Below are 27,997 nucleotides of genomic sequence, written 5' to 3' on the forward strand. Positions count from 1 at the left end.
AAGTTCATAAGTTTGTCTTGATATATAAATCAGTCAGCACCTCGTGCTCGGCTAAAATTAAACGAAGACGCTTGTAGTTAGGTACAGCTATGTCAGCTCGAGCATGTTTCTGTACACAAACACAACCAGTTTGTTACAATTAAAATTTTCTGTACTTAATTGAGAATTAAAATTCCGTATCTCAAAAACTGCTGAACAATACTTAGTAAGTATACAACAAAAAAGAATTACTTAAATCGGACTTGTAATTCGAGAGATATGCCAACACAAACATAAAAACATACATACATACAATATACATACATACATTCATACTTACACTTTTGAAATTTTGCACATTTGCTAAGATGCTGATATAGACTAGCTAACATATACGAAAACTGGGCAATTCTGGGAATTATACATACATACGCGTCGAATTAATAACCTCCTTTTTTTTAAGTCGGTTTAAAATTGTTTTATTTCTGAATAAATTTAATAGAAATATATTCAGAACGGCCTACATGTTGCCTACCACCGCCCGGTTCAGGAGCTAAGCCGGCGAGAACAACCGGCGCGCGGCGTAAGAAACTCGCACGGGGCCACTTTTTACCAAAAAAGTGGGAAAATTCATCTTTTTGAAAATAAAATTTACAATTTGCCAGTTACCACAGATATCGCCCTCGTAAGCGGGTCCGGTAGCCCAGCAGCGGAGGAAGGAGGCACTAGTGGGTTTTAGTGGTCCATAAACCCGCAGGCCGCAGCACCTGGGAAGTCCCACATATCCCGACGGCCTCTCCCCCGGCTGCTGGGAAGCGTAACCGGTAACGCATTTCCCACCGTTAAAAATTTGGTGAGATTAGACCTCTTGATATCTGTCTCTATGAGCGAATGGCTTCTTCTATCAAGCGACCGTGCTTGTTCAGAATTTCTCTCTTGGCTCTTCAATTGCTAAGTGGTATTATACCGTAGTATATAAAGTATACTAGCTAGTTAACCGAGGTTTACTCGGTATTCGGTAAAACCCGAATAAAATGACATTTTCTAAAAATGATTCCTACCCAGATCGATTTTTCGCCCCCGAAACCCCCTGTAAGTATACAAAATTTCATGAAAATCGTTAGAGCCGATACCGAGATTCCAATTAAGTATATATATATATATATATATATATATATATATATATATATACTAGCTGTTGCCCGCGACTTCGTCCGCGTGGACTTCAGTTTATAGCGCGCGATGTCAACAAAATTGGTGTCAAAAGCTTTTATAAAAAAAACCCTGGTACCCCTTAAATCAATACAGCTGTGCAGTGTGCAAACAATAAGTACTTCATTTTTGTATGTTAAACTTTATATATTATGCCAAATTTTAAAGCTTATTTAGCCCCCCAATTACACAACTTTACCCATAAACTATTTATCATTGATAGGTTTAGCCCCAATTTCACCAACGTCTGTTAGTGTTAACAGCTTGTTAAAATATCCTGTCTTCTCTTTCATTCATATGAAAAACAAAACAGCTAACGTGATACTAATTCGAGCATTAACTTTAACAGTCGTTGGTGAAATTTGGTCTTAAGGTTACGTCACTGCCTGCACAGATAAAGTACTGAGTTATTTAATACCGTAGAATAGATATAACAATCGAAAAAAATCGAGACTTAAATGTAGGATGATACCACCTCTTATAGAAAGACTTTTGAGCAAGCGTCAGCGCGATGTAGAAGACGCACGGCGCCATCTATTATGAATTTTTTGAACAAATTTACGACCCTTACAACCCTTTTTTCCAGTAAAAAAGTAGCCTATGTCCTTTCTCAGGCTTTAGACTATCAGTATACAAAATTTCATTACAATCGGTTCGGTAGTTTTGGCGTTTGGCGTGAAAGCGAGACTGACAGACAGACAGACAGACAGAGATACTTTCGCATTCATAATATTAGTACAGATTATGTGCACACTGCACAGCTGTTTTTGGGTATTTTGATTAATTAAGGGCCGCGCTACACGCGCGCTACACAAGCACTTTCAGCGCTGCCATTCCGGTGTAGCGCGGCCCTAAGAGGGGTACCACTTACCAGGGTTTTAAAAAGTTTTTAAATTTGACACAAATTTTGTTGACACCGCGCGCTATAAACTAAAGTCCACGCGGACGAAGTCGCGGGCAACAGCTAGTTATGAATAAAAACAATAATATATAATAAAGTAGGTACCGTATGATTAGTTCTGTTATAATAATGAAGTAAAAAATAAAGCGCCATCTGTTTTCATATATTAGAATTAAAATGTTTTCATATAATAGAATTAAATTGATATATTTTCTGGATGGAATATAGGCCACAACACAACACACTCGAACTCCTTAGAAATGCAGTAGGAGTTCTATAAGATAAGATAGATTGATTATTGTTAGCAAGTGATAATATTATTAAACATAATATTCTAACGTATTAAAAACTATAAACAAAAACATAATAACTAATAAGTATGATTAGTTTTATGTTCCAACGAAGTAAAAAAAAGCGCCATCTGTTGAATCGTATTAGAACTAAAATGTTCATTGCATCGCGTCGATATATTTCTGGATTTTTTATAATATTATACATAAAATATATTTAAGATTTTTGAAATATTATTTTAATACACATCCAAGACCCAGGAACATTGAAAACTTTTTGTTCCGCCTGCGGGACTCGAACCCAGGACCCCCGGGATGAGCGCTGGCCATGCGCAATGCGAATTCATTTTCATCTATATTTTCATGGAAATAAGATATTTTCCCACATCAAAATGTAGCCTATGTCCTTTCTCAGACTGTAGAATAACTGTGTACAAAATTTCATTGCAATCGGTTCAGTAGTTTTGGCGTGAAAGCGAGACAGACAGACAGACAGACAGACAGACAGAGATACTTTCGCATTTATAATATTAGTTTTTGGCGTGAAAGTGAGACAGACAGACAGACAGAGGTACTTTCGCATTTATAATATTAGTATGGATTAGTATAGAAGTATAGATACATAAAATATATTTAAGTAAAAAATAAAACGCCATCTGTTGAATCGTATTAGAACTAAATTGCATCGATATATTTCTGGATTTTTTATAATATTATACATAAAATATATTTAAGATTTTTGAAATATTATTTTAATACACATCCAAGACCCAGGAACATTGAAAACTTGTTCCGCCTGCGGGACTCGAACCCAGGACCCCCGGGATGAGCGCTGGCCTGCGCAATGCGAATAAATTTTCATCGATATTTTCATGGAAATAAGATATTTTCCCACATCAAAACGTAGCCTATGTCCTTTCTCAGACTCTAGAATAACTGTGTACAAAATTTCATTGCAATCGGTTCAGTAGTTTTGGCGTGAAAGCGAGACAGACAGACAGACAGACAGACAGACAGACAGACAGACAGACAGAGATACTTTCGCATTTATAATATTAGTATAGAGTATAGATATATATATATATATATATATATATATATATATATATATATATATATATATATATATATATATATATATATATATATATATATATATATATATATATATATATATATATATATATATATATATATCTATACAAGAATTGCTCGTTTAAAGATATAAGATAAAGAAGCATGCTCGTATATATTAATTCCGTTCCGACGCACTCGGCTGATATGACACACGTAACTTTGTCCGAGTATTCAGTGTCTCGAACGCCGCCGAATTGATGCCAAAAAAAAACATTACCGTCGAATCGCTGCCGAACTTACGCTCGACCGAAGTTCGGCTGTACGCTTTAATAACGCGACGTAATTTCGTCATGGTGTGTCATCACTTATCGGTATACCTACATTGCAGGCGTAATCTTCCCGAACTTCGGCCGCGTATCTTCGGCATGGTGTGTTTAGACACTAAATCACCAAAATGCCCGCGCAATGTAATTTTATATCACTGCTAGATATTCGTATGTTCTCCAAATTCCGTAAATAAATCGTAAGGTCATCGACCGTGGCGTAATTTGGTGACATAATTCGCGATTACGCGTTCCATGTCATGTCTCGTTTCATTGCATACTTGTTCAACGTCCACAGAGTGTCTAGTAGACACTGTCTACACAGTACACTCTACAGTATTAGATAAAAATATATAGATAGAGTGTGAAAGCCTTTTGGCAATTTTTTTGAAAGTCCATAACAGAATAAACAAGGCCTTTGCATTCGTTGTGGATGATTTATAAATACTTTCAGAGCGAAGTACCGCTCTTCAAATACTGTGCATGGGACAAGCTTTTAATTAAATGCCCGTATGGTTGCCCAAGCACATTCGGCATTCTCGCAACGTAGCGGCCTACCGCCTAGTCCAAACTCCAAAGGAATGAACAGGTCAATAAGTCTGGTACAACTAGGTATGTGCGGGTTTCCTCACAATGTTTTCCTTCTGTCGGCTGTCGGTCTTTTTGGAGACATGAAGTACCGGCATGAAATAGGTAGTTAACGTGGCGTGTCTCTATCTTCTTCTTTACGATGCTTTCTCATAATTTGTCACTTTTACGTAAAAAGGCCTATACAAGTTTCTTATGCCGATTCCTTCCGGAGTTGTCTCTAGACCGGCGGTGGTAGGTCAGTAAGAACATTTGTTTTAAAATTTATTTATTTTTTACGCAAGCAGCAATCTACTTAGATACCATCGGGAGCTCATCTTACGATCTACATTCAATCCAGTTAAACAGTCTTTATGAGCTTATGTGAGTTGAATAGGTAACCACACCTTACCTACCTCAACAGCACGATTCTTGTAAAAGAAAACAACTCCAAGGCCAGTGTATCTTGTACTCCTAGTCTCTACAACTATCTAGCTATCGATCTTGTGCAGAATTTCGTTTTCTAGTCTGTTCGGCAAGATGTCCGTTATCTAAAAGTTTAGGTTTTCAGATTAGCAACGCATTCAAACTTAATCTGAAGTTCTAGGCGTTAAAACATCAATATCCTAGATTTCCCATGTCCGTGCCATATTATGTACTAAATCGAAGCTGGCCAAGTCCTCTAAGTCCTTTATGATAGACGCAGCCGTGCGGAGCGCGTATCCTTAAATCTGAAGGCCTCGGTCGCGATTTTTCAGGTAAACGCCACGCCCGCGCTGGGAGCCTGGTGGACTTAAGAAACCGGAGCTGGGTGTTCGGCTCAAAAATGACCGCGGTTATATTTAGCAGCGGGGGGTGCGGGGCTCGCGCGGACCGGCGCGGGCGGCGGCGCGGCGCTCAGAGCCGCCGTGGTCGCCGCGGACTCCACATTCCAACGTCGTTGCGATCGAAGCCAGTGAGTGACCCTCCGCCCGTGCAAGTGAGTGAAGTGCAGTGTGTAGTGAGGATGTGCGGAAACTGGGCCGCGCGGAAATAGCATTGCCATCTTTAGCGCGGAATCACGTTACAGAGCGCGGCGCCGCGCGAAGGATTTCACACGTAAACTCGCCGAGTGCCAGTTTTACACACACTACACACTGTACACTGGATTTTATGTCATTTACATATAATACTTACAAAAATACGTATAAGACAAACAAAAAACGTTATGTCCAAAACGAGAAAAATGAGCAGGTTTGATGATGATGAGTCCTTGATGGACCAGTGTCAAAAGTAAAAAATAGCTTAAATGTACTAAAATATGTAAGTAGTGCTTAAAAGGACGATACACTAAGACAAGGTCCTAGAATCCTTAACTTTACTGTTAGCGGACTATATTTTTTTAAATAAAACTAAGAACTTGTTAAATAATTTATAAAAAATCATAACCCTGAAGGGGAAAATGTCACGTATTACTTAAAAAAGCATAAAAATGATTTTAATTCGAATATATAAAGATGTATAAAAATATTCAACTATTCCAAAAGACATGGCGTTGACTAGTCTATTGTGAAAGTATAGTGAAACTAGCTGTCCCGGCAAACGTTGTTTTGCCATATAATTTATTTGTATGAAAAATAGATGTTGGCCGATTCTCAGACCTACTCAACATGCTCACAAAATTTCATGAGAATCGGTCAAGCCGTTTCGGCGGAGTATGGCAACGAAAACTGTGACACGAGAATTTTATATATTAGATAAGTGTTTTACTAAAGTACAAAAAAATTAAATGTAAGCAGTCGAAAAACGTGTAATCTGAATACCACCAAATACCGAGTCCAATTTTAATCTTAGCTTGAACGTGTGCCAACTAGCGGCCGTAGGTGTGCCTAATGGTCAGAGAGATAAAACCGCTAAAAATATCCCCGACTTCATAAACAATCGAATCAGCGCGTATGAATTTCAGCAGTCAGCTATAATTAAGAACATTTACTTTAAACTAGAAACAGATAATGAATAAATATAATTATTATGACCTTTAGCAAGCCTTTTACATTACCATTAATGAGAACAAAACAGAAAAGAATAGAAAAAAAAAATCAAGTAGATAGAACTTATCATGTGAAGAGATGCATTTTATGCAATGAATTGCAATTGATAAACAAAATAAACCGGTGCAACATACTTGTGTCTATTTTTTATTTAAACAAAAGGCTTCTTGGGGTCAACTTTTAGGTCCTAATTTCTTTATTTGATACTAAAGTGGATATATAAAATTTTAATTTCATAAATTATTATTTCGTCGAATAATAATTGACTTATTGAAATAAATAATAATTATATTATATCAATAATATATTGGCATGTAGGAAACTGAAACATAATAGCAATGATGTTGACAAGGTGCCAAATTCTCAGATAGTATGTGTAGTAACAGGGTATGATATAACTTCCCTGCCAGGACATAAATAGCATAACATATTATGTGAATTCAGTAACTTAAGGGTCGAAACTCTAGTTTGTCCTTTTTTTCCAGACAAATAAACAGTCACCATGTCCGACGAAGAAGAATACTCGTAAGTATTTTCATAATTTGCAACAATTACTGATATAATGCGAATTTTATTGACTTTAATTTAAATTTTATTGATTTACAGAAAAATATTAAAGATTATTTGATTTTTGGACCGTAAAATGCATTGATTTAAATATTGTGACATTGTGTATTATACACCAATATATTGTTTACATTGTAACACTTACACATACAAGTTTAAATACTGTAAAGCATCCGAAACCAATGTTTTTCCTTCACATTTTGACTAACGATTCCCCCTTCATCGGGACATGGATAATGCACGTGTTTGTTTCACTGCAAGTGTTATCCAAATACCCAACTAATGCACTGTTAAACTGTTATCTGTCTATTCCACAGTGGCTCCGAAGAGGAGGTAGAAGAAGAAGTCCCAGAGACGTAAGTATAGAGAATATACGATCTTTCTCAACTCATTCAATCTCTGGTTTGGTTTTACACGAGCTTTACGTGAATAGTCTCTAGTCTTTTTAGTCTATCAAAACGAAGGCAACAGTCTCCAATATGTAGATACATGAAAAATTGTACAGATTCAATTTCAGATTTTCTATCCCCTATTAGTTTTCCCTTAGTACTACGTTAGTTGCACCCTTACCAAACCCTTTTATCTCTTTTGTTACAGGAAGTAAGTGGTGTGCTCTTTCCGTTGATCCGGCACTTTAGTTCTTTTACTTCTCTTCACAGACCTAGAACGCTTTTTCTAATGCTTGATCGATGCTTTCGTTGCTTTTCAGACTCGAAGAAGTATAGGTGCTACGCTTACTTATGCGCTCCTTTCACTTCAAAATACTATAGCATTGACAAGAACGAGACCCATTGCGATGTTACAGTGTTTTGATGATTTAAGACTAACTAAAGAGATGTACAGCGTAAGTACGACAAAGTCTCTTGTATGAGTCAATTTTATTTTATATACTATTTCATTTTTAAGTAGATCTGCACTTGTGCCGTCTATATTACAAATTAAAGGTTCGAATTTGTAATGGTTTTTATTTTTTCCATTATCTGCTGCTGTTGCCGTTGTGTTACAAACGAAGACCCGCACCCAAGCCAGAGTAAGTCCTAAATTTTAATTACGTTTAGGACAATCGCTTCGCTTCTAGACACTACACGTAGCGACAAAAACATATGCAAATGCTCGAATTGGTATTCAAAATTAATCTTTTGCACCGAGTGTCACGAACGAATTTATTGCAGCAACGAAATTTGTGGATTTTTGAACACTACTGACCTAGATTTTTTTTTAATTTTCGTATGCGCTGAATAATGTTCTCACTGCTTCACCTTCTCTATGTTATTTTATACGATGTAAGTAGAGGCTGACTGTTATTTTCTGTTTCTAGGAGTAGACCGTCGATCGCGTAAGTTGCACCGCTCACTGTGGTGTCACTAACTGTTTAATTCTATTAACTGTACAGTGTATGGAGTGTGCGCAACGTTCCAAATTTTATCGCAGCCGCGTCCTCACATAATCTAGAGAAATGGAACGCGGCGAATCTATAAACAGAACGATTCTATTTTTATGTTCAGCCGAGTTGCGCCCACGCCGTTTCTGTAAAACAAGATGTCAGGAAAAAATATTGTAGATCCGACGCATCTGCGACCGCATGATAGGTTTAATTTAACCCTCAGCATGGCAACCACCTGAGTATGGAATAATATTATGTTATTACCATAACCTATATGTTCTCCATTGTTCATTGACGCAAACCGAACACTGTAAAGACACGAAGATATCGAACAATTCACACGCTTATTGACAAATGTTATAACAAATGTAATTGTAACTGGAGTACACAGCGAACTCTAATTGATAACAACATGTACACAAGTGTTAACTGCTAAATAACGGCAGACCGGGGTAAACAACAACACACAATATAAAGATAAATACGGGGGACACTGGGACACAGGACAATACTCAAATAATATCATCGTAACCGCTACATGTACTGGGGCCGCTGTAGCAGTGGCCTAGTAACATTAACACACACGTTGTTCTTAGGCGTTTTATTTACGTGGTTTCTATGTTACAGGGGCGAGGGAGATCCAGAATTCATCAAGGTAATTACTATAATGAATTGAGAAATATATTGTTAAAAAAACAATGAGTGTTTAGTTTACTGAATGATATGTTTAAGATATTATAGAAATAACTTTTGTTTTGCAGCGTCAAGACCAGAAGAGGTCAGACTTAGATGAACAGTTGAAAGAATACATTAACGAATGGCGCAAACAGAGATCCAAGGAGGAGGAGGAGCTCAAGCGCCTCAAGGAGAAGCAGGCTAAGCGCAAAGTGAGTAGCTGCTACATAACATCATAAGAACCAGAGACAAAACTAAAGTGTTCTCAAAAAATTGAGTTCAATATAAGTCTCAATAGATCATTAAAAGTAAATAATTCTAGGTCTCCCGCGCTGAGGAAGAGAAACGCCTCGCCCAGAAGAAGAAGGAGGAAGAGGAGAGGCGAATCCGTGAGATTGAGGAGAAGAAACAGCGCGACATCGAAGAGAAGAGACAGCGGCTCGAGGAGGCTGAAAAGAAACGCCAGGCTATGCTCCAGGCGATGAAAGATGCCTCTAACAAAACCGGACCTAACTTCACTATCCAGAAAAAGAGCGAAAACGTACGTATTCGTTTAATTGTGAAACTTATATATTGTTGTAAGTAATCAACTTGGGGTTTCAATAGTAAACATTTTTTATAATGCAACTAGATGACCCGGTGAACTTCGTATCATTATTAATATTATATATTATATTCGGAGATAAATCTCCTTACACAAATGTTTCAATACTAAAATTGGCTAAATCGGATCAGCCGTTCTCGAGTTATAGTGAGACTAACAAAATCGGAAATCCATTTTTATTTATATAGATATCTATGCTATATAAAAACTAATGAAACTATTGTTTCCACAGTTCGGCCTCAGCAGTGCCCAGATCGAGCGCAACAAGACCAAGGAACAGTTGGAGGAGGAGAAGAAGATCTCCCTGTCCATCCGCATCAAGCCCCTCAATATCGAAGGTCTCTCCGTAGACAAGCTCAGACAGAAAGCCACCGAACTGTGGGAGTGCATCGTCAAACTTGAAACAGAGAAATACGATCTCGAAGAGAGGCAAAAGAGACAAGACTATGACGTGAGTATTCTTAATAAAATTCTGACGAATGTGATAAGACTCCCAAAGCTGAATTCGAAAATTAAGCCGCATAGGCTGAGTAAAAAGCGTACTCTAGTAGAAAAAAATAAGCATTTTTTTCATTTCAGTTAAAAGAACTTAAAGAAAGACAAAAGCAGCAGCTAAGGCACAAGGCTCTCAAAAAGGGTCTAGACCCTGAAGCCCTCACAGGAAAGCACCCTGTAAGTATGGACCCAACAGAAAATTAGTTTATCGTCCAACTTTCAATTTTAAATATTGTGCTCTTGAATTTACAGCCCAAAATCCAAGTAGCGTCAAAATACGAGCGACGTGTCGACACACGCTCATATGACGACAAGAAAAAACTGTTCGAGGGTGTAAGTATTTTAGTGAATACTTTATAACTTAAAAAATATAATAATTAACTTGACAATTTAATGTATGAAGTACGATATCTTTAACGAGCATAAGCTTAACCAAAGATGGATCATGGAACCTTCTCATGGATGTTTCAATGCAAGTAGAATTAAAATAACTTTTAAAATTCAAACATAAAGAAATTGTGCTTCATACCGATTAGAAAAAATGCTTCATTAATAACATGGCTTAATAACGTTTTAAATACAGGGATACGATACTTTAGCTGCTGAATATTGGGATAAATTATGGAAAGAGAGGATGGACGATTTTATGAACCGCACAAAAAGTAAGAGGGGGCGATCCCCGTTTGCCCCCATTGACCCCACGGCATGTCATGGCATGGTTTTCTCTCCGTGTCATTTACCTTGTAATTTAAGTCCCACACGACAAATCATGAATTTGTTCACTGTACTATAGGACGCACCTAATGTGCCCCTTTTGACCTGAATTGACCCTTGTGTTAACCTCTCATAGGACCTCGAAAAACTCAACAAGGACTTCCTTGAGAAGGTGTGGCAGGAGAGGGCCGACCAATTCGGTGGCAGGCAGAAGGGTAAGTACCACTTAGGGAAACATTAGGACTAATACTAGGTGACGTAGAAGTTAGGGCATCGCTGAGACTAATACTAGGCGACGTAGAAGTTGGGGCATCGCTGAGACTAATACTAGGCGACGTAGAAGTTGGGGCATCACTGAGACTAATAATAGCTGGAAAAAACGATCTAGATTTAGAAGAAATTGGAAGAGCAACGTTAAAATTGTAAATATTATATACAAAATACTAACAAATGTAGAGGCTTAAAAAGATAATGGAATGTAAATAAGACGGTAAGCGATCATTAAATACACATTGTTCAATAGATCTTTTTGTGCAAAGTGCCTTCATGGGAACATTGCATTTCCTCTTATTCTAAGACGCATTATTGTATCCTATTGCATATAATGTAGATTTGTACATAACCTGAATAAGATTTTATCCAATTTGTATATGTAACCCTTTTTTATTCCCTATCCTGCTTGTAAATATATATTTAGGTTTAAATATTTAAATATTACCAGTATGAGATGAAGCTCGTAGGATATTAGTAAAGATAGCTTCTACTAGAAAAAAAATTATGACAAGGATTATAACAACTGACTACAAAATATTACCAATGAGGGTTTTAGATATTCCTTTTGCTGCAGGGGATAGACCTGACTCGAACGAAGCACCATCTCGTGGTTTCGTGCTTTTGAAAACTGATTAAGGCATGATAAGTAATTTTGACACTCTCCAATAAGCTTTGCATCAAACGGGTCTTTAGTGTCAAATATGTATTTAATATCACGGCCTTGAAACCCTCATTAGTGTTTTCTTTAGGCTCACTCGCGCCAGTAGGTCTTAAACTTTAACTCAGGGTTAGTTTCCACCTACTAATTACGTCACAGCTTAAGAAATAGATAAAGGGTCACCAAATAGAACAATACATGTTAAAGGTATCAAAAAAGCTTAACATTTTGAGTGACGTAATAAGGATGGGATAACTTTAAACGCGTGTAGGCCTTAGTACTCATAGAGTACGGTTACACGGTCAGTCTAGCATCAGTTCAGTCCATCAGTCTGAGCCCGGGCGCGCACTAGCGGCCAGGCCGCAGCGGCCAGGTCGCGGCGGCCATCAAATGTATGGTGTGGCCGCTGGTCGCGTTGCGGCCAGGTGCGTGTCGTCTATGGCGGTTTCATACTAAAGTATCTATCTCGAGGGCCGCTAGTGCGCGCCCGGGCTAAGACTGACGCCAGAATTATGACCGGAAAGTACATAATAAAATAATGATCAGTCCATCAATCAAATGGTCACACGATCATTCCCCGTCAGTCTGGATCAGACTGATGGAACTGATGCCAGACTGACCGCGTAACCTATGTCTTATGAGTGATTAACCCTAATCTTCCACCATAGCGAGATTGCCTAAATGGTTCGGCGAGAGGCCGGGCAAGAAGAAGGGAGAGGTGGACTCCCCCGAGGGTGAGGAGGACGTGAAGAAGGAGGACGAGGACGAGGAGCCCACCTTCGAGCCCGAGCCCGAGGAGGAGGAGGAAGTCGTGGAGGAGGTCGAGGAGGTCGAGGAGGAGGAGGAGGAGGAGGAAGAGGAGGAGGAGGAGGAAGAGGAAGAGGAGGAGGAATAAGTGAGTATATACAAGGTGAAGTGATAATACTTTATGATGTGTATGTGTTCCTCTTAGAGAGTTCACTTTGAAAGTAGTAGCGGTTCTTAAGATACAGCCTGAAAACAGACAGATAGACATAAAAGTCTTAGTAATAGGGTCCCGTTTTTACCCTTTGGGTACGGAACCCTAAAATGACCGATATATACCGATAAACCGATAGAAGCTCGTTTTATAAGGGCGTGTTCTCGTTTGCGCGTTTTCTGCGCGTTGTGTGCTCGCAAGGATTCAACGAGGGTGGCGATATTCCCAAAGGCTATAGCAATTTGAATCCGCGCAAACATAAAATGCGCCCTTAGTTGAATTGCAGTAGTAAGAGTTCTGCCTTTCTTTTTCTGGCACATCTGAACAATCTCTTGTCAGACAAATACAACGGACTTTGAATATTTGTACTCCACATAAATATCTATATTTTTCTAGACTACTTTTTGTAAGGGAGTAATTGTTTACACGACGCAATACACGTTCCTATTGCATTAATCATTACAATCAATAAAGCAGTAAATAAAGTCTAACGCCAATAAATATTTGGCGATACGCAACTATGTGTAACACTCCGGGCATGCACACGAGAGTGCTATCAATTCTATTTTTAAATCTTACTTAACAAAATTCGGAACGCAATTAAAACACTTATGTAGAAGGAATAACATAGTTGCATCAAACTCAACTCAAACTCAAACTCAAAATTTTTTATTCAGAATAAATTTTTTCAAATATTCTCTGAACGTCGGGGCTACATAGATGCCTACCACCGGTTCGGGAACTAACCCGGCGAGAAGAACCGGCGTAAGAAACTCGCACGGGGCCATCTTTTTCTAAAAAGATGGAAAATTACAAAAAATATATTATAAAATAACAGTGTCATTATGACTAAATAAAATAAAATAAAATCTATTTTAAAACACGACTTTAGACCGCTAAGCATTGTATGATTGCCTCCATGTGCATAAAAGACGTGGGATGTCGAAGCATAAAACGTGGTCAACTGAAAGGCCCAGGGCCCCCGCTACCATATGTGCAATGTGTGCAATGCAAACGGGCGCCAACCTCTAGGGGCGCCAAAACCCAGGACCCAAAAAAAGGGGCGCTAAAATCCTTTTTTTGCACACAGGCGTAAGGTTACGGGGGCCCTGGAAAGGCCCCACTTTAAGGTAGTTTGGGGCAGTCTGACAATCGTAACAATTGTGTAATGTCAAAAAACTTATGGCATATCCTAGATCTGAAATTTTAGATTTTACCCGCAACATCTAGTTTTATATTACCGCTCTTACTGATAAATGTAGTCCACAAGGCATAAACAGTGTTCTGTCCCAGTCTTTTACATTGGAAAAGACGCTCGATAGACAAGGACAAAACTATAGCTCATTCATTAGACTGAACTCGTTCAATTCTAACCTTAAGAACTAATAAAAACCTTTTTATTAGTTCTTAAGGTTAGAATTGAACAAGTATATTTTTAACCCGCAACGAAAGAGTGGGGTATTAAACATTTTACGTGTCTGTCTGTCTGTTTATCTGTCTGTCTGCCAGTGTGTGTCCATATAGGCCTGGAGATGGTGACACAAAATTCTTATACTCGTATTTTCAAAACGTGTTAAATAAATAAGTATTTCAAGTATGGCAGCACTTTTCGCCCTACTAGAAGTATGGACAAATAATAACCGTCACATTTTGTCAAATACTTTCCAAAATTCAAATGCAAATCGTACATGCAAAAAAAATACATCACTCATTTGCAGTGGTATGGCGGTCACTGGGACCTGTCGGAAAAGTATGGCAAGGTGATTTTCGTGAATGGCTACTCGACGATGATTAGCTATGCAAAAAATTGCCTGGTACAAATGGTTCAATTTTTTTATTAAAATTAATGTATTCGCGTCGGTATGGCGGGCTGTAAGCCACACCCGAGAAGTATGGCATTACGCTACCGCCTACTTATTTTTTTTCGACTATCTGAAAATACAAGCATTTTTGTGGAACAAATCGTTCGACACTCGTTATTTATCCGACACGTTCGATTAACGCCCACGCGTTTGGGCTGCCAGTGCGAGCGCTATGACCACCTATGACCATCATTTTCCTTTTTGCCTTTACATGATTATACCCCTGTAGAACCGCCAGCCTGGTACAAATGACCAAGAATTTTGTGTCACCATCTCCAGGCCTAATAGCATCTTAGTATCCAAACGGATGGACCGATTTTGATTTTTGTTTCCAGATACTGAGCTAGCACGACCGGGCTCGGCGCGGCGGCGCTGCAATCACCACTCGCAAATTATTTTTATTATTTATACTGTTATACTATTTGTTACGGGACAACGGACATGTCGAAAACACCTGACATAATAAACTAATTTATTTCATACCACAGTGTTTCATTGTGTGATTATTACATGCTGCTCGCTAGTTCTGTTATACTTGAACTTGGCTTGATACGCTACCGCGTGTCTAGATATTGTAACGATGTGCATAAAAAAGTTCGGCGACAAACCATACAGTTCGATGGACAATATTTTGTAACTGAATGAAGAATAAATTAAAGATATAGTTCCAAATGTGAAATATATTAATATTGGCGGCCATTTTGACTGCATAATAAAATAGCGTACGATCGAATTTAAAAAAAATTGAGGAAATAGTTAGTTACTTGAAACTATAATTTTTGAAGAAATATGATATGATACACTAAAAATGAAAATGTAATAATAACAATTAGGGGTTTCTTTAATAAAATGGATATTTTTAGATTTATAGGTATTTTATTGATAATAAAGTAATATATTTTTTATTTTATAATATTTATCATAATGTTATACTATACCTTAGCACTAAATTCATACGATATATCCTTTTAGCTGTATAAGAGAAAAGATAGATAGTTTTTTTTTTATTAACTTTAGATAATATTAAATTCTTCGATAAACATACACATCAAAATGACAATTCATTTTTTATATATTATCTTAATTTCATTACGTTACAAATACTGACATTATAGGGAATGTGTTGTAAGCTAAAAGTATATATTCGTACGTTAATACAAACTGCACTACAGCTAACTACTATGCGGTGCGGTGGCGTACTGTACGCTCAACGCAATCTACGTAGCACATACGTATATTACGTACCGTACACAACTTACGCACATGCGTACGCCATTTAACGTATGGTACGCAACTTACGTACGTCCGTATTGTGCATGACAAGAAACTAGACCCAAGATAGTAGAATCTTCACAGGTACTGTCGGAATCAAATTACGATTGTACCTAATTTATTACATTTAGCAATCGTTTTATTAGAAAATATATATTTATAAAATATATATCATTTTTCTTGCTTGCCTTTTAGTAATTGTGTTTGTAGTTTTAAATCTACAACTATAACTTGTCACTTTTGTTCCTGAGTACCCACTGCTATGGTAACTTCTAGTTGAACGTAAAATGTATTTCTGTGCAGGATCTAGTTTCTTGCCGCGCACAATACGCTTATACGTACCATATGCAACCTACGTATGGTACGCAACTTACGTACGTGCGAACGCCATTACGTATAGTACGCAACTTACGTACGTGCCTACGTCATGACGTATGGTACGCAAATTACGTACGCCATTACATACCGTACGCAACCGTACCGTGCTCTACCGTAGTAAACCGTAGCGGGCTCATGCGGCGGACGGCTTCTGTGTGGGCTGCTTCTGTGGCGGCGTTTTATGCATCATGTTGATCTTGTCACCGAGACTTAATGCCATGCCCTGTAGGTAACAAAATTAAATAATTAGCATCACATGCACAAAGATTACTTTATATATACTTACTGCCCAGATTTATATCTTACAAGAGCTATCAACATTAGGATTCATCAACATGTCGTTCATATTTTATCGAATAAATTCTCAAGTGCGCTATAAGTTACCATTTAAGAAATTTTCAAAGAGTGAGTACCTAATCTATTGCAAATCAAGTGAAAGCCCATACAGACATCACTGAAAACTAGAAAATATTCGTTAAATAAGAAAATGCTGTAACATAGGCTGTAACCGAAAATATAGAATACTGTCTACTTTAGTAATAATATCTATGTCAAGCCAATTATTATATTAAAAATAATAAACATTTATTCGTCCAATTATGTAAAACAAGAACAAACTATACGAGTATAACGTCTGTACGCAGAGTGAAACCTTTTATGAGGCGATAAATTAAAAAAAAAACGATTCGCGTACCTGGCTCTTAGCTCGTATGCGGACGTGTCCAACAACTGGCGCGCCGGGTCGGCCGAGCGGCAGCTCCACGGACAGATTGGCGAGCGCGTCTTCACCGAATATCGAGCGTGCGTACAAGTTCGCCGCCATGAAGCCGCACTGACCGGACAACGCCTGGAAAACAATAAACTACTGTGTCATTGACTCCATTATAATATTATGTTATGTATAATGTAACATATTATCTCTGGCTGGACAGTGCTCGAGAACTATAAACTTATGTTCCATGGACTCGAAACGATGATATCATAATATTCGGCGCTTGAAAATGCTGCGCGCTGTAACACCGGCCAGTTATAATCAGCAAACAAAAAACATGACACACTGGTTAGTGCGTGTTGATAACAGCCATCTTCGATCAAAATCCGCCCACATCAGCGTACGTCAAGCTTATATCCACCTTATGATGTACACAATAAGGCTCACCTTGTCCGGCGTGAGGCACTTCATGTTGGTACTGGCCAGCAGGTGCTGGAGGTACTCGCGCAGGTCCGTCAAGGTGGTGTTGACGGACACCTTGTTCTCCCACTCGAACTCCGCCCACATCCGCCGGAAGTCGGCGTCCGAGCAGGCGGCTGGGGCGATGTAGTCGACGATGTCTATGTGAATGTCGTTGAGTACGACTACACCGCGCTCCTGACCCGCGCCAGACACTTCGTACACTGAAAAAGAAAAGTAAAGGTTCTTAAAATGCGGTATTTAAAAAAATACTATATACTATATTTAAAAAAATAAAAAAGTTAACGAGCGTAGAAAGTAAAAAAATGTAAAATTTTTTTACTTTCTACGCTTGTTAACTTTTTTAGAGATTTTTCGTTATTCAATTAAATGTTCAACTTTTCATTCATTTAGTATAGATATATTAAACTTTGATTTATAGATTTATATAGACATATAAATCTATAAATCAAAGTGCTACATTACTGGGTACGATATGGCCCTCCTTGGTGTTGATGAGTTTGGTGGTGACTTACCAATATTTCCGAATATAATTCCGTTCTCTGTCGACGCGACTTTGACGTGGGCTCGTATAGTCGCGAAGTCGCGCGGCGCTAGCACGACGCCAGCCGGCCGCTCCACCAGACGCAACTCGCCTAGCGTCGCTAGTTCCACGCAGCAGTTTTGTAGGGTATCGTCTGAAATTGGACAATAACGGTTTATGGTTCGTGACATATGGCAGCCGTTCGACATAACAATTGACACGAAATACACTATTGCTACGAAACTCCACCAGACACAGTTTTCCCAGCATCGCTAATTAAACGGTATGTTATGTGTAAAAAAGTTTTGGCAATAAACATATTATTATTATTATTATTATTAAACACAGCAGTTTTGTAGGGTATAGTCTGAAAAAGTTGGATGTGCATTTAAGTTATATTCAAGATGCACTGATATCTATGATGATCTACTAGAAAAAGACAAGTCATATTTTAAAATCGAGTCACAAAACTCAGAAATAATAAAAGTAAAATTTTTATTTACAAATTAAAATAAAAAAACCTCTTGACATATCTATGATGAATGAACCCGAATTTAAAATTTTCATATTTTGTGTAATTGAAGGTAGCGAAATAAAAAATCCTTGTTCTCGAATCACGCGTCGATAAAGTTACATATTCCCATCCAACCCTACTATATAAAGAGCAGTTCTGCCTTCGCGAGCCAGTGTGTAAAACGAGCCTCTTTTACAACGAACCTCTGCCCGCCGCGCCGCTGAGAAATTTAACCTAATTTCTACGTCGTTACTATGCGCGATAGCCTATAGAACTACTTAAATCAGCCAAGTGTGAAAAATCTGTGCCAAGCAAAGAAAAATCGGGGGCCCTCGAAGGAAATCTACGGAAAAGAGGACGAAACTGAGGTTGGTGAATTCTGCTCTTTTTCCCTCCATTTTATTCCTAAAATACAGTCCACAAATTAATCGCAACTGGTATTAGAGCTACCATATGATGCAGATGCAAGTAAAAACATGTTCATTTACACTTAGGTGAGGTCAAATATTTTTTAAAATTCTATTTTCTACTTTGTCGACGTGTAACGCATAAGCTTGTCAGCTACGACAGCTCGCCCCCCTCCTCTAGCACGCTCGCCGTCTCGCTCACTCACCGGTCTGGTTGACGACCAGTACGTCGAGGACGATGTCGTACTGGTTGACGGCGACTATCGCCTCCGCGTACACGGGGTCCGAGAAGCCCGTTAGCTGCGTCACCTTCGACAGCTTGCCCTTCTCCTCGCCGCTGCCGGCACGACCTGAGAATAGGATCGTAAGCTGTAAGTCGTCGTGATGTGAATCTGGTTCAATCTGCTAGTATGGCTAGCGCGTTTATTGAATGAAACCATTTAATTGAATGACTAAAGCAAAATACGTCATTTCGTCATTATTTTTCGTCAAAAACATTGACTGTAACGTCTAAACTAAAGAGCAACTCGTCAAGTAATAGTTATACAAATAAATAATATCAATATTTTGGTTGCTATTCAAATTTAAAATTTTATAATTAAGAATGCGTGCATTGTAAACTTACTTGTTATCAGAGAAATTGATTCCCAATTTCCTCCATAATTTTACCAACTAATATTGATATAATCCAAACTAAACAACATCACTCACCCTGCACGGCATTGTTGAGTGACAGCTCGAACATGTCGCGGTGCGCGGCGGTGGGCGCGGCGAGCTGCGCGAACGAGATGCCCGTCTCCACCGCGACCACGCGCTCCGCAGGCGTCGCCTCCTCCTGCTGAAAATACATACATGCATATTATTATATAAAACGAGACACCGCCAAAATTTCCGGAATAGTGACAGTTGGTCAGCATTTTTATGTTTTTCCGATTTCGAATGCTGTTTTATATCAAGATTATAGCATTTCTCATTAGCTTTTAGGTTAGCAGCTAACTATAAGCACTATAAGCAACTAACGCAAATAACGACTAACCTCTATGTCCGGCAGCAGCGGCGGCGCGGCGCGGTCGGGCAGCGCGAGCAGCGCCGCGAGCGCGTCACGTGACCCGCTCGCCAGCGCCGCCGCCGCCACGTCGGGCCGCCGCGCGCTCGCCAGCAAACACGCAGCGCCATGCTCCGCGTCGTCCGCCGTCAGACCGCCTGATCCGCTCGCTGTAACGAGCAAATTAAAAACACTTTAGGATAAAACATTATGAAATTGAATATTGCACAATATTGATAAGTTCGCGTTCGCATCGCCTCTGTTAATGGCATGCAAATGTTTCTTCGTTAGATTTATAATTATTTATGATATTTATAAGATTATAAATGACGCACAACGAAACGTTGCTACTTCGCTCCTATCGTCTTGTGAAAACGAGATAGCAATATTATCGATAAACTTTTACGTGTAGCAGGATAAACAGGCATGTAAACCCTGGAGAGGAGTCTCACAAACCCCGGCCGATGTCCCCAATCCACGGGGGTCGCGTAAATCATTTCTTAATGTAAAAAAAAGGAAAAAAAACTAACTTGCGTGATGTGCCAGCAGGCGCGCGGCTATATGCATGGCGCGCGTGCGCAGTCGCGGCGCGGCCCGCAGCGCCAGTTTGGCGAGCGCGGAGCACGCGCACGCAGCAGTGAAGCTCTCACCCTCGCGCAGCGCCGCAGCCAGGCCGCCGCCCGCCTTCTCCGTAGTAGCCCTACAAACACAAGAACTTAAGAGAGAGCCGCAACACTCAATTCGTTGTGGCTCTCTCCTAAGAGCTTGATACATCCTAGGGTGTGCTACAGCTGCATATCTGCCCTTATTGTACTACGCCACCGGCCTTTAAAAAATCACGAAGTCTTGCTACACTAATGACCGCTATTAAAAATAAACTCACGTGGGCAGGTTGAAGGCGGACTGCGAGGCGTAGGTGCCGTCACTGGTGACTAGCTGACGCGCTGGCTGCTGTTCAGCCTTCGGCGCTGATTCCTCCTCCTCCTGTAACACAAGAACATAACAAGCTATGTTAAACTAGACGATAAAATGCGTCAGTGTGCGCCGCTCCACCCGCGAAAATAAGGAATTTCACGGCAACCGTACATTATTCCGCAATAAAAGTAGCCTATGTCAACAATGTTCTTCGGTTCTTCTCGCCGGGTTAGTTCCCGAACCGGTGGTCTTGTAGACTTTCATAGAACATTTGCAAAAATTTATTCTGAATAAAAAATTTGAGTTTGAGTTTTTCAATAACAAAAACGCGCAAAAAAACTCCAATATACAGTATAACGTACCTGCGGCGCAGCGGCGGGCACGGGGGCGGCAGCGTCCAGCACGTCGAGCGCCGCACTTACGTCCGCATCGCTCTCGGCGAACTCCGCCAGCAGCCACACCGCTGCGCGCGCCACCTTCGCCGCACGGATACCGCCCACCACCTCCAAAAGTTTCTGTCAACAAACACGTAAGAATTCAATAATGATTTTTTTTCTCACTAAATGTACGATAGAAATATAAAAATATTCAACGATTTCAAATAGGGTAAATTTTTTCGCCTGTTGGACGTTACACTTTTATCGTTAAAAATAACTTTTTTATTTTATTTGATGATAGCAATAAGGCATTACTAACTACACTTTAACTGATGTCTTACCTGGTATATCTTCTGTCTCAGATCGGGGAAGGTGAGTAGGGCGCTTCGCAGGAACAGCACTATGTCGAGCGCAGCCGGCTCCGCGCCGTCAGCTATCATATCCAGCAGAGCCGGGGCGACGCTGCCCGCCACCTGATAACATTAGGGTCAGTTTACGTGACGAAACGATGCGATGAATTATTTCTAAATCAGTCATTCATAACTTAGCATTTAATATACAAGAAGATAAACATTGCTTAAACAGACTCGCCACCCGCTATATCTGGCTGCTTGTACAATTTTTTATTAGTAGAAAGTAGATCCGTTGCGCCAAAAATAGTTTATTGCACGGGAACGGTACATTTTTCATTGAAAATTCACGTTTAATCCACTGAAGTTTAAGCGTGAAGAGGTAACAGGCAGACGTCAGACACACTTTCGCATTCATAATAATAAAGTATGGATGGATATTATTTCATTACCTCTGGGAAGTTAAGCGCGGCGCGGTGCATTGCGCGCACTAGGAGCTGCCTATACGCCGCCGCGCCGTCCGCCTCCGCCGTCGCCGAGCGCGCCGCCTCCTTGCGCAACACGCCCACTAGCTCTTCCGCGTGACGGGAGCTCACCAACTCGAGCGCTAAATATTTATACAATAGGCATGATGACTATTTTTTTTTTCTTATTGGTAATTGAAAGACCCTTAAAAAATGAAACATCGCTGAAAGAATGACTCTGATAGCTTAAAAATTCACCAAGATAAGACAATTCAAACATCTCATAAAATAGACCTGCCCGAAACGCTCCATACAAAGTGCTACGAAAGTATTCACTCTTTCGTAGTTTGTACGCATCGGGAGAGAACTTCGTTCGATAGGTATATTAAATATTGCGTGCAGGCGCGGTCGCAGCATGAAATTTGGGGGGGAGCAGAAGAGCTGCAGGTGCGTTGCCGGCCTTCTAAGGGGTAATAGGGGAGGGTAGGGAAGGGAATAGGGGAGGGTACGGAAGGGAATAGGGGAGGGTACGGAAGGAAATAGGGGAGGGTAGGGAAAGGAATTCCTGTATTGCATAGATCTATTACTATAACTAAAATGGGATATAAGATCGAGTCACACGCTCGGTGAGATGTCGTCGTGAACGGGATATGAGATCGAGTCACGCGCTCGGTGAGATATCGCGTCGTGAACGGGATATGAGATCGAGCCACGCACTCGGTGAGATGTCGCGACGTGAACTAAACTTTATTACATTATTCGAAAGTAATAATTAATCAAAGATGCAGAGTTGCATTATTACCTAAGTTGCATAGTAGGTAATAAGGCAACACACGCTGTACGGGCGTTGACCCGTACACTTATTATTTTACAAATTAAAATAGATATTGTATCAAGACAACTGTTTCTCATAATATTTTAGCTAGCTATATTGCACTTTTTTAGAGTGAGAAATAAGTGTGGATTTTAATCATTTTTATCTATCAATATCTATTTTATTTTATTTATGCAGATCCGTTTACCAATCGGGAAATGCCTCCTTAAACCTTTTCTAATCTTTTCACATTGTTATAGCGTCGCCAGCCGCCGCAGCAGTAGTGACGTCACTGCTGCAATACTGACCCAGCTGCAGCGCATGGCGGCGCACGTCGAGGTCGGAGGCCTGCAGCACTCGCAGCACGTCCATGGCGAGGTCGGGCAGCGCGCGCGCCGCCGCATCGCCGGCCGCCGCCCGCAGCGCGCGCAGCCGCCCCACAACAATGAGCTTCACGTTGTTGTCGCTCTCCTTCACCGTTAGATCGATGTAGCAAGACGCCGCCGCCTAAAGAAAAGAAGAATTATTTTGGGCCCAGCGGGGCTAAAATGGTCGCTTTGGAGAATCATATAATTCATCATAATATGATTAATTTTTAAACTCCACTTTGCGTGCAATTCATATAGTGATTCACTTAGATTATGATAGATTCTATGAGATCAATGCTGGGAACTCAAAAAAATCCATCTTCATACCCATACATGTTGCCGATCCGGGCATCCGTATGGGTAAGATGGCTTTTTTTTGAGTTCTCAGCATTGTTCTCATAGAAAAGTTGTCGCAGCATTGTTCTCGTAGATTAATGATTGGTCCCGCGAGCGGCGCCCGCGCGCGGAGACCAATCATTACTCGAAGCGAATCACTTTTAAACTCCACTTTGCGTGCAATTCATATAGTGATTCGCTTACATCAATGATTGGTCTCTCGGGCGGCGCTTGCGCGCGGCGACCAATCATTAATCGAAGCGAATCACTATATGAATTGCACGCAAAGTAGAGTTTAAAAATGAATCATATTATGATTCAATATATGATTCTCCAAAGCTACCATTTTAGGCCCGCAGATGGTTAAGAACCGGCTCGTCAATTCACATTCCAGTGACACATCGACGCATTGGGATTTGGGATGCACTTTTAAAAATTAAAAATAAATAAAATAAAAATTGTTTTATTTCTGAGTAGATTTTAAGAAAATGCTTTTAGAATGTTGATACTACGGTGCCTACCACCGGTTCGGGAACTAACCCGGCGAGAAGAACCGGCGTAAGAAACTCGCACAGGGCCCACTGTTTTTACCAAAAAAAGTGAGATAAAAAATTAATATTTTATTATAAAATTTACAATTTGTATGAGTCATTTTAAATTACCTGTAAATATAAAATAAATCGTAAAAGGTAAGACTAGCGATTTTTAGGGAAGGAGAAAGCATTAGGAATGCTTGTTAATTTTTAAGAAACCAATATTGGCATTTTCAATGGATTTATGCTTACCTTGATAGCAGCAGGTGCATTAGACAGTGTGACCAATGTTCCAGCGGCTTCATATCTCACGGCCGCGCTCGGGGCGTTCAGCAAACCATATACTGTACGAATAAAACGGGACCGCTCTGAAGGATTTGCGTGACACACCTGAAAGAGTTGCAACACGTTAAAATATACAAGATGTTAGTGTAAACACCTTGAAATCATTAAATGAGCCCGTCAAAATGAACAAATTTTTCTATGAGATCAATGCTGGGAACTCAAAAAAATCCATCTTCATACCCATACATGTTGCCGATCCGGGCATCCGTATGGGTAAGATGGCTTTTTTTTGAGTTCTCAGCATTGTTCTCATAGAAAAGTTGTTCATTTTGATCGGCTTAATTTATGAACCATAGGCTACTGTTTTAAAGTTGACAAATACAGGTTGTTATTTTATAGTTTGTCATTATTATATCTCAATTTGTACAAGAAGGCTATTCCCTTTTATTTGTTGTAAAAGCCTCCTTCATCTAATTGTGAAAAAACTCTTTATTGTGATACTATTCTACAGCTGTCCACTAATTTCATTGTCTATTTCTTTATTCCGCTCACCTTCTAATCTTTGCTTTTTGTTGTAGTTATTTTTACGTTAGGATTCGACATCATTTACCCAACTCACCTTGTATATCAACTCCACAATAACCAGCTGCAGTATATCTCCGAATGTATGAACATTATCCAACCTCGATGATAAATATGAGAGTGCTCGTTCCTGGTCAGCATGAAGTAACATGAGGAAGGCGTTACGCTTGCATGACATATCCTGCTCGCTCTCAAGGAACGTACCAATGAGCTCTGGAGCATCAGGGATGAGGAATTCGAAGTTGCTGCATAAAAAGGCACAGATAAAAGATTTGTTTAACTTTTTTAGAGTATAATATATTTTTTGTAATATATAATCAACGTGGATTATTATTGAGACCGGTAAGAATATTTACCGGTATATAGTGAAAATAGCAAGCACTGCATTCCTCCTGACATATGAGTGACGATGCTCGAGGCAGGCTCGGATAGCTGGCATCAGAGGTTCCAGTAGCTCTGGCTCTTTCAGCTTACACAGGAATCTGAGTGTTGAGCCTCGAATGTATTCATTAGGGTGTTGCAGATCCTAAAAATATGCAGTTAATATAAATTACATTACTTATTGAAAAACACACTGCCAATTTTATTACTACACAATAATACTGCAGATATTGCCACCTCACATAAAAATGAAAACAAACTCTACTGCATACCAAATTTTATGGCAATTAAAAAGTACATAATAGATATTATATTAGGAGAGAGGAAGGTGTTAATTGTGTAGTCACTTGAGCGTCATGAAGACCTAGTAGGTAAACCGTAAAACTGACAAAAAAATAAGAGCATTTTTTATTTTAGCGGGTTCAGAAACGTAATGTTTAGTTTTGAAAAAGAAACTATATTCATAAAATTGCTTATTTAGGTAAATAATAAATATATTTTAGACAACAAGGACTAAATTATTTAGTTTATTGCAAAATAAAATATCTGCGAAGCTAAGTTAGGAAAAAATGAAGCTTTATTTTTTTATACTTTAAAATGTCCCTACAGGCTAATACATAACCTTTGAATAGGCTAATAGTTAATACCTAACCTTTGAATTGTCAGTGCTTTATATGGAAGCTTCTTTGGGATATTTTAAACATCCCCTATCTTAATCTGAATGGTGGGTTAAAAAACGTTTTAACCCACCACATGAGAAATCTGATTTCTATCAAAGCCTGTCCCGAAATCCCCTCTTCCCCTCCCCAACTATTATGTAATTATTCATTAACAATATAGAGTTTTAATAAAATGACAAGTGATATTCACCTTTACATTCTGAATGTGACATTAATGGTTTTCAAAAACCATTGTTCTATTTAAACAAATAAAAAATAACTATGTAAGAACTATTAGCAGATTGAATTTACTAAAGTAGTCTCACTACATACTGAGTTTTTTAGGTTTATTTGCATCTACATACCTTCCTGTAAGCATCACAAACAAGGATCATCTCCTGCATGAGTTTGCCATCAGGTGTGGTCTTTGGAACAATCTCCCAGAATATCAGCAGGAGTTTCTTGATGGTGTGATCTTGCAGCGGAAGCACAAATCTGATGATGATCATCAAAAGTCCAGGAATCTTCTCTCCAGAGAGTATTATGCCTATTGTCTTCTTGAGGGCTTCAATTTTTTTCTTTGTATCACCCTTTTCTGAAAGAGTTATTGTTGGTTAAAGGAAATATTATGTTTCCAAAAAAGTTATAAATACATGTAAAATAACACTTTAATTTAACTAAAGACCTGTACTTCATAGTAAATTGTTACAATCAAAATTTATATCATACCTAGGTCATGTTTCAGTTGCATTTCATTATATGGTTCCGAATCTGTGGGAAAATTGATGAGAGTGTAGCATGGTTGCTCCACTCCTGCCATTTTTCTGAAATTGAGTGTTGTTTACTCAGTTAATTAAATAACATTTAGTGTCAGTCACCATGTAGAGACAGTCACATTATGCATGAACCTTATGTGGTAGCATTAAATAGGTAGGTATTGCCTTGTAAAGAAAATCTTTCATATTATGGTAGTGTTCATATTATGTCTAATCTCACAAATTTTATGAGTAGGATAAGGGTAGGATATATGTGATCCTATCCTTGCAAGCATTATAATAATAAAGTCCATGAAGTTAACATAAACTTTTAGAATAGGAGGATCAATGGATGTAGGTGGCTTTGTCAACCTATAACACAACTAATTCTTATGAAATTTGGTACAGTAGTAGTTTAGGCTTTAGATCTTTTAGTAGTCCCCTAGAACTACTTTATGGAAGAGAGCTTTACTACGAGGATTTAAATACTAGCTTTATAGTCTCGTTAAATAGACACAAAGTATAATATTATTGATATTGAGCTGATATCGATATACTTATAATGTGTCTATACGTAGCAGGATATGTTAGATAGCTTTCGCTATTTATCTAAATATTAATGTATACTATCATTTTTATCTAGGTACATTAGCAAGGTATTATTTACTGATTTTTATGCTGCTTACAACAAATTTCTGTCGGCGATAAGTTTGACATCCGGTAATTTTTAAAATGAGAATTCAAAGTTACCTTAACTGGTATGCCAGTAACAAGACTTATGTTTGAATAATTGAATTTATGGTAAAATAATAAAAAATGATCAACAATATTTAATTTTACAAGATACCGCACGATTCACGAAGTACGTGTCCAAAAACTCCACATAAAACGTCACGTTGACGTTTTGACATTGACAAGTTACCTTTTTACCCGACTGCCAGGAGTAGGCAAACGAGCTGTAACTATTCTGCCAGCAGATGTCCTGGATGAGGATTGAGATTTGAGGGGTCATGGTCCCAACTCCCAGGAGTCAATGGAGTCATTGACCTGACAGTGGCCAGGACTATCAGATCTATGGACTATAAGACAAATTGTATAATATTTTACTATTTACGTAACTAGACATCATGTATTAAATAATATATTATGTACTAGCAGGGCCCCCGTAAGGGCTACTGGCGCCTGTGTGCAAAAAAAGTATTTTGGCGCCCCTTTAGGCAAATTTTTTGGGTCCTTGGTTTTGGTGCCCCTAAAGATAGCGATTTGGCGCCCCTATAG

The 27,997-nt window shown here is 39.1% G+C and overlaps 2 protein-coding genes across 12 annotated transcripts; one reads left to right on the forward strand and one right to left on the reverse strand.

Moving 5' to 3' along the window:
- Positions 1-5,190: 5,190 nt before the first annotated feature.
- Positions 5,191-15,051, forward strand: LOC121728986 (troponin T). 9 transcript variants are annotated; one of them, XM_042117347.1, is made up of 14 exons: positions 5,191-5,328; positions 6,865-6,904; positions 7,264-7,302; positions 7,959-7,976; positions 8,265-8,282; positions 8,958-8,985; positions 9,092-9,217; positions 9,328-9,546; positions 9,842-10,060; positions 10,189-10,281; positions 10,357-10,437; positions 10,688-10,766; positions 12,418-12,644; positions 14,905-15,051. In XM_042117347.1, exons 2-13 carry the CDS (start codon positions 6,882-6,884, stop codon positions 12,642-12,644), a joined length of 1,170 nt encoding a protein of 389 aa, XP_041973281.1. In that variant the 5' UTR covers positions 5,191-5,328; positions 6,865-6,881; the 3' UTR covers positions 14,905-15,051. The 9 variants fall into 9 exon arrangements, with proteins under 9 accessions (XP_041973281.1, XP_041973280.1, XP_041973289.1 ...); XM_042117346.1 differs by lacking the exon at positions 10,688-10,766 and adding an exon at positions 10,955-11,033; XM_042117355.1 differs by lacking the exon at positions 14,905-15,051 and adding an exon at positions 10,955-11,033 and having other exon boundaries at positions 12,418-12,555.
- A 455-nt stretch (positions 15,052-15,506) lies between these two features.
- LOC121728985 (coatomer subunit beta) lies at positions 15,507-27,596 on the reverse strand. 3 transcript variants are annotated; one of them, XR_006035903.1, is made up of 20 exons: positions 27,470-27,596; positions 26,694-26,788; positions 26,330-26,559; positions 25,281-25,450; positions 24,962-25,169; positions 24,310-24,447; positions 23,129-23,327; positions 21,995-22,149; positions 21,534-21,665; positions 21,178-21,330; positions 20,784-20,884; positions 20,431-20,600; positions 19,892-20,070; positions 19,567-19,693; positions 19,062-19,205; positions 17,927-18,088; positions 17,379-17,614; positions 16,914-17,066; positions 16,292-16,442; positions 15,507-16,261 (listed from the first exon to the last, which is right to left on the reverse strand). XR_006035903.1 is itself a non-coding variant. In XM_042117344.1 (19 exons), exons 2-19 carry the CDS (start codon positions 26,782-26,784, stop codon positions 16,353-16,355), a joined length of 2,838 nt encoding a protein of 945 aa, XP_041973278.1. In that variant the 5' UTR covers positions 26,785-26,788; positions 27,470-27,596; the 3' UTR covers positions 15,507-16,352. The 3 variants fall into 3 exon arrangements, 2 of the variants coding, with proteins under 2 accessions (XP_041973278.1, XP_041973279.1); XM_042117344.1 differs by having other exon boundaries at positions 15,507-16,442; XM_042117345.1 differs by lacking the exon at positions 27,470-27,596 and adding an exon at positions 26,873-26,877 and having other exon boundaries at positions 15,507-16,442.
- Between the last annotated feature and the right edge of the window lie 401 nt (positions 27,597-27,997).

This window comes from Aricia agestis, chromosome 7, assembly GCF_905147365.1.
Source record: "Aricia agestis chromosome 7, ilAriAges1.1, whole genome shotgun sequence".
In the NCBI taxonomy this organism is placed as follows: Eukaryota; Metazoa; Arthropoda; class Insecta; order Lepidoptera; family Lycaenidae; genus Aricia; species Aricia agestis.

Excerpts from the sequence above, each read along its gene's own strand:
- LOC121728985 (XM_042117344.1), bottom strand. The coding sequence starts at position 26,784 with ATGGCAGGAGTGGAGCAACCATGCTACACTCTCATCAATTTTCCCACA. Across the intron at positions 25,170-25,280 it reads GCTATTTTCACTATATACCG|CAACTTCGAATTCCTCATCC; the intron begins GTAAATATTCTT and ends CTTTTTATGCAG. Across the intron at positions 19,694-19,891 it reads CGCTGCTGCCGGACATAGAG|CAGGAGGAGGCGACGCCTGC; the intron begins GTTAGTCGTTAT and ends ATGTATTTTCAG.
- LOC121728986 (XM_042117347.1), top strand. The coding sequence starts at position 6,882 with ATGTCCGACGAAGAAGAATACTC. Across the intron at positions 9,218-9,327 it reads AGAAGCAGGCTAAGCGCAAA|GTCTCCCGCGCTGAGGAAGA; the intron begins GTGAGTAGCTGC and ends AAATAATTCTAG. Across the intron at positions 9,547-9,841 it reads TCCAGAAAAAGAGCGAAAAC|TTCGGCCTCAGCAGTGCCCA; the intron begins GTACGTATTCGT and ends TTGTTTCCACAG.